Below are 15,863 nucleotides of genomic sequence, written 5' to 3'. Positions count from 1 at the left end.
AAAGTGGGTGTGGCTTGAAACGTGCGTTAAAGTTTCAGATATTAACAGTGGTAATATAAAATATTAATAAAAAGACGATTTATTAAAACAAAATGGCATTTTAAAACAAAACAAACCGACAATAATGTTAAAAATATATGTCAAAAAGCTTTATTTGGATCATTTCATGTTTCACTAATCATCCTTAAAATAGAATTTTTTTATAAAACTAAAATATTTAGGTTTATTGATACGCTGTTTTGTTTTTCAATAAAAAAAATAGACAGACTATTGAATATTTTAAACACATTAAACCATGTTGTGTTGTATAGTTTGGTTGAAAACCTCAAAATGTGCAAGGTTTTACGGTTGCATATATATATTTTATACCAGCAGATGGCGCTCGATGAATGATATTCTGCCCTGTGGTCGTTTTATCCGGATTTTTAATTGGACTGTGAAATGAACTAGCAGAGGTAGCTGGTATAAATGTGCTAGCAGGCCTAAAACCATGTCGCTTTCAAATATTAAAAAAAGAATAGCGAAAGAAAGAAAGAAAGAAAGAAAGAAAGAAAGAAAGAAAGAAAGAAAGAAAGAAAGAAAGAAAGAAAGAAAGAAAGAAAGAAAGAAAATTTGCTGTTTCACTTTCACAGAACAGCACCCCTGTAGAAAGTTCTGGTAGAAATCTGGAATTGAAACTAATTGAAATACCCCTAGATTTGCATTTGGGGTAATATACTTCAGGTCACATCAATGACACATACAAACAACTCTTCTTCCATTTCCCAATAGTCCAGTTCAGAATGTTTATATAGGTTGTACTTGTCAAAGTAGCATCCACATGAATCCCAGCACCTATTGTTTGTCAGCATAGTATTGCACTGGCTCTTCTGGCTTGCCTTCTTCCCTATGTGAATCCTGGTGACATCTCTTCCCCAGATAAGTGATGTACATGCACCTGGCCATCCACAAGTAAAAGAAAATGTGATTTATCTGACAAGTCCACTTTCTTCCATTGCTCTGTGTTCCACTTCTGCTGTTACATGCCCATTGTTTCAGCAGTGTGGTAATCCTAAAACATCCTACCCCCCTTTAGCAGGCCCGATTTTAACAAGATGCACTTCATCTGTCAGTGATTTGAATGTTACAACTAATTTTAAATTTTATAGGTGAAAAATTATTTTACAAATGTTACAATACTATATATCACCAAAAGCGCTGATACTGTGAAGATGTAATGCTTATACTGTACGTAGGGGAACATTTGAAACCAGAGTCCTTCAATCAGATTACACCAAGTCCTACAATTAAAAAGTCTTCAAACATCCTAACAGATGTTCAGTGAAGATTTATCATTGACGTTTTAATTTGAAACTGCAGACAGAAAACCCCTCGAGTTGAAGAAGGAATATAAATGGGATAAAATACTTCATAACAGTGAGTATTATCTGTGACACTTCAGTGAATATGAAGTAATGAGTCTTGACTCAGATGGTCATGGGAAAGAAAGAACGCAGCGCAAAGCAATATGGCTTCCAATGAACAGCAGACACGATGAAATCTGATACAATCGTGTATCTTTTATTACTGTAAGAAGAACATTTACAGATTGACAGAATGAACAGAAAATATACTTTATGTAAACTATGAGTTAGGCATTTTATAATTATTATTTGTTTTTGTTTTTTTTGTTTTTTTTTTGTTTTTTTTACAAATATGACATTGAATGTTGTTGACCTTATCTTAACTGAAGGCTCAAAATGTATATATAACTTCACAGCAACATACCAGCTTACCCCTTTTCCAACAAAACCAAATGTAACTAAACCAATTTTGTAACTAATTGTCAGTAAATATCTTTTTTTAGGTTTCTAATTGTTCATTTTGTATCTCTGTGGAACATAAAATAGAATCTAATAATTTGTATACATCTCATATCACCTCTAACTCAGTGATACTGAGTAAAATATATGGTCTCTTTCTATAAGAGAAAAAAGGGCTATTTTCCAAGGTTTCAAATTTCAGTGACATGTATAAGACTTAAGATTTTTGAAACAAAATCCTGTTCACACGAACCATGTCCATTAGGTCTATTTACAGTAGCCATAGGCTCCAACATTACATACCAGAGAGGAAGTAAAGACAGGCTCACAAGCCTATCCACACGACCCCACACATTTTTGGCCACTTGACCAGTTCAGTAAAATTGATAAGGAGGGAAAAATACAGAGTACTTTAAACGGCAAACTGTATTACATCACATCAACACCTAATAAAGGAGTCCAAATCCTCACTTTAACACCCACCGTTATAGTGGAAATTTTACAACTCTGCATTTCGCAGGTAATTTATTCTAAGGAAAATAAAGAAATCAACTGTACAGATGTGCTAAAGTAGTAAGCACCAGTAACTACAATGACAACATGACCAAGAGCAACTCTGATTTCAGAAACTGATTCAGACCTGTTATACACTAAAGATGCGAGTGGTCAATCCCTATTGGCTGTAAAGGAAAAAAATATGCAGGCATGAAAGACCTCACTGTTCGTTTTCTTGTTCTGGTGACGATATATAAGCAGCTCTTTTTTTTTTATTGTTAAAATGAAAATAAAATGTACTCTTCTGCTGTAATACTGAGAACTTCATTAAAGAAAAAATAGCAATGCCCTTACATACGTGATTAACAAAAATCAATAATGTAGAAAAAAGGACAAAATAGAAGTGAAGGCAATTTGACTACAAAAAAAAAAGGCAAATAAATACCCAGTGTAATTTAGTGAAAACACAAAATATTACGAAAAACAAACAAAAAAATAATTAAAAAAAGGTACTTCTCTTACTCAACAGATGTCTATTTTGTCTAATTTATGACCTTTAACTGATCAGACAGGTGTAAAAATGTATAAATAACAATACATCAATAAATTAAAAAAGGGGGGAAAATGTCGTTAGTACAAAAGACATAGAAAAGATTTTTCATTTAAACTAGGTTTCTATTTACAAAGAGTACTTACAAAGGGTAAAAAAAACAACAACAATACTTCATCTCTAGATGTAACTGATTCACTTAAAATGCTCTGGAATGTGTGTAATTTGGGAGTGCATGCTTGTGGGTGGACTAGAGATGCCCTCAGACCAGTCGGACATGTTGGAGTGGGGTGAAGAGCTGGACCACTGGTCTGGCGAGCCTGGCGATGGTGTGAGGAAAGGATGATCAGGCACCTGAAGCTGGTGGCTGGGTGTGTTGGTGTCCATGCCACCTGAATAGCTGTGCTGTGATGGGGGTGTGAGGAACTGCGTGCTGGCTATGCCGGGAGCCAACGTCTGAGGGTTAAGGAGCTGTGTCTCTTGAGGGAGAATTGTGTGGATGGGGACACTGCTCCCTGTGGTTTGCTGCTGCTCGTTGCTGATGAAGTTTTGGCTGCTGTTCAGGTTCTGATTTGGGTTCGAGTTCTGGTGCTGCAGCTGGATGCTAGGTTGCTGCTGTTGCTGAAGGCTGGGTTGCATTTGCTGAGGCTGTAGGATGTGTGACTGTGCAGCTAGGTGGGGATTTGTCAAGCCCTGATAGTTCATCATTTGTGGTAGCGCGCTGGCCGGAACACCGTTGTGAAGTGATGCCATCAAGGTGTGCTGGTTAGTTTGGCACATGCCACCCTGGCTGGGGATGCTCCTCATGGCTCCAAACTGACCCTGCTGACCCAGGCCAGCATGCAACCTGTTCAACCAATCGCATTGACCATTCATAGCTGCTGATCCATTTGATCCACCCACAGGGAGGTGTGTGAGACGTGGAGGCAAGGGATCAAACTGCAAGCGTGCCAGCTCCTGCTTACCAGCCATGCTCAAGTGGCTAACACCAACATGACCGTCAGAAACAGCCTGCAAGTGGTTTAGTGGCACTGAGGGTGACTGCTGGAAAGGTGAGGGCATCAGAGGTGGTGAAGCAACATCTGAAATGTAGCCGTGAGGCGACTCCAGGGAATCAACAGGTGATAGCACAGCTGAGCTGTCTAACAAACTCCCTTTACCATCTTGCGGCTTCTTTTTCTTGGCCTTCATATCTTTCGCATCCTTGCAACCAATGCCCTTGGCACCAGGCTTTCTGACCTTCTTGCTCTGAATGGAGGGCTTCATGCCACTCAGGTAGGCATTTGGTGAGCACAGAGGAGGTGAGAGTGTGGAACTCATAGGAGCGCTGGGCATAGGCGGGCTGCGCACCAGGTTGTACTCATCCATAAGGCGCACAATGTCATGGTGCATGCGTTCCTGAGCAATGTCACGAGGCAGCCGGTCCATGTGGTCGGTGATCTCACGGTTGGCGAAGTGGTCCAGCAGCACTTTGGCTGTCTCATAGCTGCCTTCCCTGGCAGCCAGAAACAGGGGTGTTTCTTCCTGTAGTGTGAGAGGCATTCAAGTTAAGACAACATCACCGTTAACAAATAATGTATAATGAGCTCTAGTTATTAAATATTGTAAAATTACACCAAGTGATTAGATGTAATACACTCTTAGTAGAAGTAGCATCTTCATAGTAGCAATTTGTACTTGGTGTGTAATTATGGATTTGCAGCTTTGATACAGTTAAAAAAGACAAGGCTTACTATTAACTCCAGTATATATTTTTTGTACCTTGTTGTTCTGCATGTCTTTATTTGCTCCATTCTTAAGCAGTACCACAGCTGCATCCACATTGTTCACAGCAGCAGCCCAGTGCAGTGCAGATTTTCCTGGTGCATGAAGACACAAACAAATCATAAACTCTTCCACTTATATTGCAGTCTTCTCACTAAGCAAGCAGAATACTGAAGTCTGATCAGAGCAGGCCTCTTTACACAACTGTGAACAAGCATTACCAAAGTCATCAATGGCATTGACGTCAGCGTGGCAGTTGATGAGTTCCTCCACCATGCCTTCCACGGCCAGTCTGGCAGCCAGGATCAGAGGAGTAGTGCCGTCGTGCATGCGGGCATCGAGATCTGTTGCACGGTTACGTATCAAAATCTGTAACAAGGATTTATTGTTAGAAATGAAATTAAAATGGAATCAAATGGGACAAAGATGATCAGTTGGAAGAATTTTGAATGTAAACCATGTCAGAAAAAATGTCCCTACATCATAACAGAGCAACTGTTTTTCCTTTAATTTATTACCTATCAGTTTCAAAGGCACCTGTTAACCTCCAATGCCATAACAACAAGCTGTTTGGAAATGTTGCAATAGGTAGCACTTCAACACCAAACAATGGGAATTGTGTGCATTTGTGTTCAGATGACAAACATTTTTGCACATGATCAGCATGTTTGGTGACAAAATATGATTGACAATGTACAGGAATGAGCACCTGAAAACTATTGTACAAAACAGAGATAGATCATAGATGTAGTTCAGGGGCTCTTTTGAAGACTGACAGCTTCCTGACATCTGCTAAGTACCAACACACAAATGATAACACACCTGAAAGACCCCTTGCGCATCTGAAGCCACAGCAGCATGCAGTGGAGTTCGGCCCATGTTGTCCTGGATGTTGGCATCCGCACTGGCCTCCAGCAGTCTCTTAGCGGCATCAGAACGAGCATAGCGGGCAGCAAGGTGCAAGGCGGTCTCACCTGTGCGGTCTGTCTGATTGTGCAAGTTAGCGCCCTGGTAGATAAAGTCATTTATGACATTTGCAGAGGCGTCTTCCTCTTCCTCGCTGTTGCCGGTTTCCAAGCCTCCTCCACTACACGAGGCAATCATTAGAGGAGTGAATCCATCTGAAACAAAATAGAATAAGGCAGGAACAATGCATCAGTATAAACCAAACTCAGGTCATCAAATCATTTTCTGTTTTAGGATTAGTACATAAGTCGACACAAGTGTGCTGGGTATTGGAGGAACATTGTTATATACAGTAATGGTATGGTATGTCTAAAATATGAATTCAAAATTCAAAAAACTCTAATCCAAACCTAAAAATAAAATGTTTTTAAACAGGTAATATTATTTATGGAAAGTCCCAGCCTAACCAGCTGAAAGTAACTTAACATTCAGGTAACATTCTCTGGTTTAATTCAGTGACACAAGGGCAATGACAATGTATAGGTTTAGTCAAAGAGAATATAGGTTTTACTAATCTAGGTTTAGTAAAAGGATGGCAACACAAAAACCAAACTCAATTGAAGCCGAAGAGAAATGTAACCAAACACCCTCACTCATGTTGAGCTGAGAGTGAGACATAAGAACCTCTAAGAGGCAGTCTGAGGGCATAGTCTACTCCCATCATTCTTCAAAGTGACGGAAAGATTACAGCAAAGTAACAAACAAATCGAAAGCGGATTTGACGTGTTTGCCTCTGCCAATCATCCCCAGATCTCTTCGATAACGGATTCTAATCAAGCGCTAGGTTTTTTTCCTGCTGAGCTTAAGGGAGTGGGCTAGGCTTTTGAAAACTTCATGGCTGGTATAAGCGAGCATTATCATCTCTAAGAAGAGGCTTGACATGCCGTCTTTAACAGGGCCTTCTTTTCTTCAAAAGAACAGCTATTCCCAGATCTATCCTGATTTGGTCAATTCCAGCACATTGATTCAAAGAGTAAAGTAGAAAAAAAATATGCTTGCAAAAAGCACACTGTCTTCAATTTTTTTGTCATTCTTTCAGGGTTTTAGACAGTTATTGAAATAAAATCACGAGTCTGATATAGTTTCTGTTTAATTGGCACGTGTAAAGAGATAGCAGGTATCATGGAGGGAGTGAGGAGTTCTCTTGGGCACACTCCCCAAGGCTTAGAGCTTCCAGTGAGTCTTTGAAGTTGATCTCTCTTCCCATTGGGCTCTGTATATTAAGCTGCTGTGATCGATTTTTTAAGAATGTTTCGGTCTTTTTATATCCTGATAGCCATCACTAAAATTGCTACTTTGAGAGGGAAAAAAAACTTCCCTGTGATCAGCAACTGCAAATTTCTACACAACCAGCTACATTATCCAATCAGGCTACTTATTTTACAAGGAGGCAGTCCTCCCTCCTGTCAGGAAACAAAGAGCTCACTTGAAAGACCAGGAGATAACGAGAATGCCAACAAATGTGGGTGGGCTTTCACTACAAAACAGCTTAAGAAAATAAAGCGTTCAAAAAACTCGAGCATACAAGAGGGTGATTGCTGGATAGACCTGAGATTTAATGGTCTTTAAAATTGCTGCTGCTTGCCAGGTAATTGAATTTGCTCAGCAAGTCTTGGTGTAGCTAGTTATCCTCAAGTATACATTTTTTTCTATACACATATAACTAGACTTAGTTTTTTAGAGCTCTTGATTGTCAACCAGTGTTTAGTTGTGAGTTCTTTTTAATTGAATGTTGATTGCAAATGTGTAATTGTAGATTCATCTTTCTGAGCATTTGCTCACATGATAATTAAATAACTGCCCCAATGGGATTCATGACTCTAAAACAGCACGACACAGACAGTAGTGTTAAGCTGCAAGATTCTGTAAATTAAAAAAAGACTCAACTGTTATACTCGAAATTCGACTTTTATGGTGTATTCTCCACATAATTTAACACTAATAATAATTGGAATATTTTTTTAAAGAAAAAAGTTATTGTATAATTTTTTTTATTTAGCATTGTGTAAAAGTTAATGGCAAAGTGGTTCCTTTTAAATTTCCACCACAGTAAAGTCGAATTTCTTTGTTACAAGCTGCATTTTTTTTCCCTATTAAAAGTTAAGAGAAAGAACAAAGTGACACTTGTGACACAACTACCTTGTTTCACAGACATTCCACAATATTAAATGTAGCCATAAGATAAATTAAAAAAGAATAATGCCTATTTAATAAATAATATTTAATTATGTAATATTTCATTTGACCAAAATAATACATTTTCAGTACATTGCTGTTGGAAATGGACATGAATAATCTTCAGGGTGCTAATCACATCGCACCATCCCGTCATTGATTATTTTCCTATAACAGAATGCTCTGTTGTGTTATATTCCTTTCATATTTAGCTTTTATCGGGTAGCTGCTTGTGAAATAAAACCTGCTCCCCAGCAACACTTTCCACAGCATGATGCTTCTCAGTGATGGAGTGTGTGCATGTGCTTAGAGGCTTTGAAAAAAGGTCTGAAGGTTCTGCAGGGTTTGTTATAGCTGGGATAGTTTGTTATAGTTAGCAGGACAACAAACTTCTAGTCAGTTCAGTTACCTTGATACTATACTGACACATGTGAAAAAAAATCTTATTCACATTACATTACAAGTCACACTGAATAATTTCAGACAAAATATAAACAAAGTGATTCTGAATAAACTCATGATGTTTAAAAATTAGAAATTAAAATTTAAAACATAAAAATTACTCAGCACTGATATAACACATAATTGCCCCGGGTGCTACTCAATTATCCAAATGACCCCGAATAATTTAGGCCAAACTTTTAGCCATCCATGCTGAAATATTATTATTATTATTATTATTATTATTATTATTATTATTGTTGTTGTTGTTGTTGTTGTGTAATAATAATAATAATAATAATAATAATAATAATAATAATAATAATAATAATAATAATAATAATAATAATACTGAATTATACCAGAAGATAGAAGTAATTGTAGAGTACAAAGAGAACAAAGATGAAAAGGTTGGATTTCACTGAACTCTTATATCTCTTATATGGATAAAACTTGAAACAGAGAAATGTTCCAGAGAGTGTGCAGTGATGACTTAACTCCAAAGTCACAAAAGGTTCTGAAAAAAATCTTTATACTTATTGAGTACTGACGAATATAAATATGAAACGAACCAATAAGTACCACTGCTCCACTGCGGTGTAAAGAATGATTTCAAAAGGAAGTTTTTGGTTGCTGTTACTGCTGCAAAAGTTCATAATTATTAATATAAGAATTTGATACCTTAATATATCATTCAAATATTGGGGAAAAAAAATCTTTCTTGGTCTGGTATTACTTATATCAGTGAGTATTATATGATTTTTGTATTAGCCTAAAAAATCCAGTGTGAGAAATATGCTAGAAAACAGCAAATCAGGCAGGAGGCAAATACAATTTTTTTTTTTACAAAATTCAGTGAACTTGCATTCTTGCACACTGTTGGTTATATGGATTAGAGTTTCTAGAGTAAATTTTGGATTGTGGATTTATACTGGATGTGTATATCCCAAATAGTTTTTTTTTAAAATAAAATTTAAATTAAATAAGTTAAATTAGTTGAATTGATCTGTTTTTTATTAATATTATGACGTATTGATAGATACAAATAGAATACAATTCTTTTGTATATTTTAGTTGTAGTACCTGGTCCTCGGACATTGACGTCCATGCAGTCATTCTCGTTCTCTCCCTGAGGAGGTGTGGGTGCTATGGAGGGGATCCGCAAGTCGGCTGCATCCAGGTGCTGCTGGGTCCACTGCCGATGGTCCTGCTGGTCATCCAGATTCAGTATCGCTGGCTCCTCAAACTAATGAACACACACACAATTACAAACAAGCTATGAAAATGACCTCAATCCATATCTGGTAGTTAATTAAACATGTTCTAAGACGCTAGAAATATAAAGTTTGTAAAAATTAGCCGGTGTTTACATTTATAACATTTAGCACTCTTATTCAGAGGAACAGAGGAACTGAAATGCAATTGAGTTGAAATTGCAATCTAAATGTTAGTACAAATAGGCTATGGAATATCATAAAGAGTTAATGATATTGAATATTAAATAAAGTCAGGAAGCGCATCCGGTGGAAAAACCTCTGCCAAATCAAATATGCAGACCCCGAACAGGGAGCAGCCGAACGAACAACAATATTATATAAAGATTCTGATACCTCTAAATCTATACAAAAGAAGACAGAACTGCATCAAATAAGTTTCAGGATATTACTGTGTCGTACCCTAAAGCGCTTGGCATCTCCTGGCTCGTCCTCTCCCCATTCATTCTGATTGTCATCCATTAGTGAAATATCGGAGTTCTTCAGTGGCCTATAAGGAGAAAAAAATCCCATCAGAAGTGCTGCTGTGCCCTCCATCACCAAACCTACAGTATCCACACTCTTGCATCTGCATCACCAACAAAAACCTGCTTCTAATTTAACAACCCATCCTTTTATTACTGCTAATAAATTCTACTCTCTATTATAATGCACCTTAAGCATGCCATAAGCTTTATGCCCTCTTTTTCTGTGTTCACACCTACATCCAAGAAAACTCACTGTACTCACTTCAAACCAACGGAGTCCTCGCCTACAGGCTCTCGTCGTTTCTTCTTGCTAGGCTCGCTGGTTTTGAAGCCCTCAGGGAACCAGAGCTGGCCATGCTCTCTTCTCCGCTTACGGGAAGCAACCATGCCCACAACCACGAAGGCCAGCAATGCCAGACCGACCAGAACCACGTATAGCAGGTATGGTTCTGTGGGTGGCTGAGGTTCACTCTCAGCTGAAAGAAGGAAAGACATGTCAGACCTAACGGACGAGTGCAGGACAGTGTGTGAAGAGGTCACACACATGTCCTTGTAGAAGAACAATCCTTGTACACGCAAAAGATGCTTGGCTAAGCGACGCAGTGAGAGGAGCCAGGTTTGTGGCGTGCACTTGCTAAGTGTGAGTATGCCATTCAGGAATAATCAGAATCGCTAACCATTTTTTCATGAAAAAAGAGGTTCTGGCAAATAGGAAGACGAGGAAGTTAAAAAAAAGAGAGAAAGAACACCTCCTCTCACATCTCCTCAGCCCAGGGTACCAGGAGACAACTTTACCACTTCTTCTTTAAGGGGGAAAAAAGGGAGGGATTAATGAACTTCAAATTACTGCGCACGCTTTAAGCTGTAAAGACGAAGGATTTATTAGGATTTTCAAGATAACAAAGACTCCCAACTTCTAGCACACTCCCGATCAATTTTCCTCCGCTTCTCTTTTTTTTTTTATCCTGCCCCTCTCCCTGTCTCTGCTAAAGATTTTGAAATGATAAACTCTCCTAACCTAAACCCTTAGAGATGCGCTAAGGCTTGGTGTTACATTCAGAGAGGTGAAGGTTGCAGCAGCCTGCTTCTTTCCATGCTTAGGCCACACTAAGGTGTGTGTGTGTGTGTGTGTGTGTGTGTGTGTGTGTGTGTGTGTGTGTGTGTGTGTGTGTGTGTGTGTGTGTGTGTGCGTGTGTGATATTTGAGAAACAGATCTGTTGTATTGAGCTTGATTTATAGCAATTAAACATCTTGGTGCCTGGAGCAGGTAGATTTGCGCTCTGACTGCAACATTGATTGTTTAGTTCATCTGACGTGTGATTCCATTTGCTCTCTAGTGTTTGAGTACAAAAAAAACCAAAAAGTTCAAAGTCATCCACATAATCCCTGCAGTGTTCACTATGTGCGTGTGAGTGAAATGGGATGACTGTTAAAGGTCGAGCCTAGAGCGATTGCTACTGGTATATTATATTCTGAGATCATTAGAGCAAGTAAGTGTCTATTAACTGGCAATTTATGAATATCAGGAAGAAGATGCTCCCGTGCAGGCTACAGTGCGTGTGTGTGTATATACATATGTCTGTGTCTTTGTATAGCTTCCTGTGTTTGATTAGATAACCAAAAAAATTGCTGAGCCTCAGAGTTCATTTTTTGTTGTTGTTCTTATTGATTCATATTAATTTTGCCCAGATTTTGGAAAACATGCTGACTGAAAGAAAGCTAAGACACTGAATTCAATAAAAGTTAAATAAAAAACAGCATGTTTTTTCAACATGTTTCTTGTTTGGCTTAGATTATCTGGAACATCCACTGTATAAGTCATGCATAAAATTTGTTGTTACTGTAGAAATGTTAACGTATAAGAACGAGTGCATTAATAAAAAGCCTGAGATTTGAATTCCACCCATAACTGCTCTCAAATCTGAAAATTCTGTTGTAAAAACAACACTGTCATAAAAACAATACACAGATGGTTATGAAAATAACTTTTCACACTTAGTATGAGAACCTTGTGATCAATACTCACTACCGACGGCTTTAATGTATGGCATGTTCAGGTTGCCACTAGAGGCGAGGGCTCCCAAGAAGGCAGCAACATCAGTAGCACTCTGGAAGCACTCGGTCGACTGCTGGTAGCACTGTCGATTATCGATCTCTAGATACACCACCGAGCTAGGGAGAAGACACAATGTGCTATAATACCAAAACCTCCATTAACTGTTTACAGACCAACTGCAAAGGAGCTCGCTCACTTACCCTCTGACCTGCGTGTGGTCTTGCTCATGGTGGCCTGAGCCGAAGACGTTGGACCATGAGTCCAGAGAGCGCTTGATGTTGTGCTTCTTGAGCTCGTGTGTACTTCCGTAATATGGGTAAATCATGAGCTCGCCCTGCACATCCAGCCTGAACACCACGTTTGTGTGTAGCACTCGGCTCAGTTCACGTAAGAAAGTTGACGAGTTGTTGCGTAGCTGCTCAGGCGGCAACTGTACCACCAGTACCAGATGGCCTTCTGCACGCTTCTCTGGCACGTCCTCAGCACAGTCCAGTCCGTCCCAGTCACACTCTGCATTGTTGCAGCCCTGATCACAGTGACCATCAGCATAATGGTCTTTACAATATTGATCATAGAGAGGGCTGAAAGATAAAGCAAGAGAATAATTTTAACTGCTGGATAGATGGAACCTCGGCTGCATAGTGATATGCATAATAGAATGGAATAAAGCATAAAATTAATCTGTAGCATTCATGTTGTGTTTCATGCTAACAAAATTTAAATTAATTTGAAATATCTTTTTTCTCTATAGACAGCATACCAATCCATTCAATTCAATTCAATTCTATTCAATTCAATTCAATGAAAACAATTCACTTCAGCTAAGACATCCCACCATATGTGTATCTACTCTATGATATCTGTAACTCACTTGCACTCGCCACTGCTTTTCTGGCAGTCAAAACCATCATAGAGGCAGCCAGCATTGTGACACTGTTTATCACAGACACCATTGTTGAAGTAGCGCCAGCACTGTAGTGCAGCTGAGCAGTTCTTCCACGGATCATGGAAATTGAGTGAGCAGTCACCGCCATCCCACTCGCACTCATAGCTGTTGCAGGCGCTGTCGCAAAACTTGTTGCCCTTTTTAGAGGCACAGTCAGCCACTGGACAGCTAGCCACCACTGAAGGTGGTGGAGTGATGTCATGGCCTATACCGCCGGAGAAACCGTAGTCCAGAATATGGCACAGCAGGCCATTGAATGTATCCGGGCACACACAGTGGAAGTACGGTGGCTCTGGGATGGTTTTACAAGTTCCTCCGTTGTAGCAGGGCTTGGAAACGCAATGCCCATCAGATGCGTGCTGACATTCTGGGCCACTAAAGCCTGGTGTGCACAGACACAGTGGGGATTTCTGTCCTGAGATGCAGGTGCCACCGTTATAACAGTGAAGGCTGCCACATGAATAAGCATCATAATCGCAGGATGAACCAGTGAAGCCCTGAAAAAGAGAGAGGGGTTTGTACTGTACCTCAGCAAATGAAAGGAATGAAATAATAATAATAATAATAATTTTCAAAAAATTGTGATTTTGTTGACTTATAGAATACAAACTCTGGAAAAATAAACATGGTAAAATTCTAGACACACACGTGACACACTGAAATTGTACCCATTAAATAAATAAAAATCATCCATTTCCATGAAGAAATAGATAGAGGAGAAAAATATGTCACTTACTGGAGGACATTTACAAATGAAGCCATGGGGAGTGTTACTGGCTACAGCACAGGTCCCTCCATTTCGGCACGGTTTCCCCTTACAGCCATCAAGCACAGTGTCACAGTGCTGACCTACCAAAAAACATAAATGCAATCATGTACATCCGCTGCTCATTCTTTAACCCCACATTATCAGTGAAAAATGAACATTGTTCCTGCCATAGCTCTATGATGGAAGTAATATCTATGGACAGAGAAAAGAAAATAAAGATAATTGTACCTGTGTATCCAGTGCGGCACTCGCAGCGGTAATTGTTGGTGAGCTGGATGCAGCTGCGTGTACCACGTGGGTCACAGGGGTTAGACAAGCACTCGTTGACATCTCCTTCACAACGCTCTCCCACATAGCCAGGTGGGCACTCGCAGTGGTATCCACCAACACGGTCCACACAGCGTCCCTTATTAAAACACTTTGGCTCCTGGGTCACAGGGTCAGTAAAAGGTGTGCAGTCATCAATGTTGATTTCACAGTGAACACCTGGAAAATAAAGCAGAGACGGTTAGACGTGTGAATTAGGCTTGAGCAGGCATGAGATGTCTATCATTATAAACAATGAAAAATAGGATTGATGCATGTATAGAACTTTTTTGCCTATATTTGTTCAAATTACATCTTAAAACTCCTGGATTTCACTCAACAAGGAAAAATCAATCACAGAGGAAAAGTCTCACTAAGCTGACTACTGTCTGCTAATTAGTGAAGTGCAGGATGAACAGATTGACAGACGAGGTAGCTGACCTTGGGTTCCTCTGGGACAGGAGCATTTGTAGGCATTGACGAGGTTGATGCAGATGCCCCTGTTCTGGCAGGGCTGAGAAAGGCACTCATTGATCTCATTGGAGCAGTTTACTCCATGATAGCCTGGCAAACACTGCAAGAGAGATAGGGAAAATAGTGTATATTGAATGTCAAAATATAAATTAAATATTAAAAACCCCAGTCCTGCCTTGGGTGCACATCTAAAAGCATCAATGTGACAACACACTAAGGATACCAACTTTCCTGATCATCATCCTATTAAGACATTGTAATGGGAACCTAATCCTAAATCAGCAATCTGTGAGTAAAGAAACATGATGTATTACTGTGTACCATTTCAGTGGGTTTCACCTCACCTCACAAGAATATCCTCCTAAGTAATCAGTGCATGTAGCTCCATTCTGGCAAGGGTTGGGTATGCACTCGTCCACCTGCTCCTCACAGTAGCTGCCAGTGTATCCTGCCTGGCACTGGCAGTAGTGTGTGTTTCCAGCATCCAGACAGTGGCCAGAGTTACGGCACAATCTGGCAACATCCACACCTTCAGAGCAGACAGAGAAAAATGTGATAAATTAAATATGTCCAAATGCTGCAGAGAATATAAGCAGAGAATCCACTTGTAGAAGGACTGCATTTACAAACCCATACTAAGTCCCTACCTCGCTGTTTGGCTGCAACCTCGCAAGAGACACTGGGCACATCACAGTAGAGACCAGTCCAGCCTGTCTGGCACTGGCAGGTGTATGTAGTGCCACTCTGTCTGCAGGTACCCCCGTTCTTACAAGGAGACGGCTTACACCAGTTTACCAGATCCTGAATGGCACAGAAGACACAATTTCAAATGTTCCTTATTCATTCATGTATTCCAATGGTGTAAGAACATAAATGTGTTGGATTGTATACAGTTTGCAATACTATTTAGGAAATTCCCTGCTCTAAGCCCCATGTCTGACCTCACCATTAGTTAGAAAAGTAAATAATTTTTTCTTGCGTTATTAATGACAAATAGTCAACCTTTTGGTGCCATCAGATTATATACTGCAGACAGAGGGTTGTACCTGGCAGTTGAACCCATGGTAGCCATGAGGGCAGGTGCACTTATATGTGCCATAGCTGTCCTGGCATGTGCCGCCATTCATGCATGGCTTTGAATCACATTCGTTGATGTCATGCTGGCAGTAGTTGCCAGTGAAGCCAGCTAGGCAAAGGCAGCTGAACGTGTTGATGCCATCCACGCAGGTGCCACCATTAAAGCAAGAACTGCAAAACAAAGAAAGGAAAATTCATATGGCTTTCTGTAATCCTGAGCAATCTGACCACTTTTCTTATTTGGTCTATGTTTCCAGCACTTGTTCCTGTTGCCATGACATTTAATTCATCACATGTGTTG

At 39.6% G+C, this 15,863-nt stretch overlaps 1 protein-coding gene across 1 annotated transcript in view; it reads right to left on the bottom strand.

Annotated features, from left to right (window-relative positions):
- Positions 1–1,539: 1,539 nt before the first annotated feature.
- Positions 1,540–15,863, bottom strand: part of notch1b (notch receptor 1b) — a 36,288-nt gene continuing 21,964 nt past the window's right edge. Inside the window, exons 19-34 of the mRNA XM_027138370.2 lie at positions 15,532–15,733; positions 15,133–15,286; positions 14,830–15,014; positions 14,453–14,585; positions 13,934–14,191; positions 13,673–13,785; positions 12,862–13,433; positions 12,191–12,571; positions 11,961–12,106; positions 10,197–10,410; positions 9,870–9,957; positions 9,277–9,439; positions 5,434–5,732; positions 4,833–4,980; positions 4,609–4,706; positions 1,540–4,371 (exon numbers count right to left, since the gene is read on the bottom strand). Of these exons, the coding sequence (XP_026994171.2) occupies positions 3,043–4,371; positions 4,609–4,706; positions 4,833–4,980; positions 5,434–5,732; positions 9,277–9,439; positions 9,870–9,957; positions 10,197–10,410; positions 11,961–12,106; positions 12,191–12,571; positions 12,862–13,433; positions 13,673–13,785; positions 13,934–14,191; positions 14,453–14,585; positions 14,830–15,014; positions 15,133–15,286; positions 15,532–15,733 (4,483 nt within the window). The 3' untranslated portion in view covers positions 1,540–3,042. The remainder of the gene's footprint in view (positions 4,372–4,608; positions 4,707–4,832; positions 4,981–5,433; positions 5,733–9,276; positions 9,440–9,869; positions 9,958–10,196; positions 10,411–11,960; positions 12,107–12,190; positions 12,572–12,861; positions 13,434–13,672; positions 13,786–13,933; positions 14,192–14,452; positions 14,586–14,829; positions 15,015–15,132; positions 15,287–15,531; positions 15,734–15,863) is intronic.

Source organism: Tachysurus fulvidraco, chromosome 9, assembly GCF_022655615.1.
Source record: "Tachysurus fulvidraco isolate hzauxx_2018 chromosome 9, HZAU_PFXX_2.0, whole genome shotgun sequence".
Lineage (NCBI taxonomy): Eukaryota > Metazoa > Chordata > Actinopteri > Siluriformes > Bagridae > Tachysurus > Tachysurus fulvidraco.
This window is presented reverse-complemented; position numbering and strand designations above follow the sequence as displayed.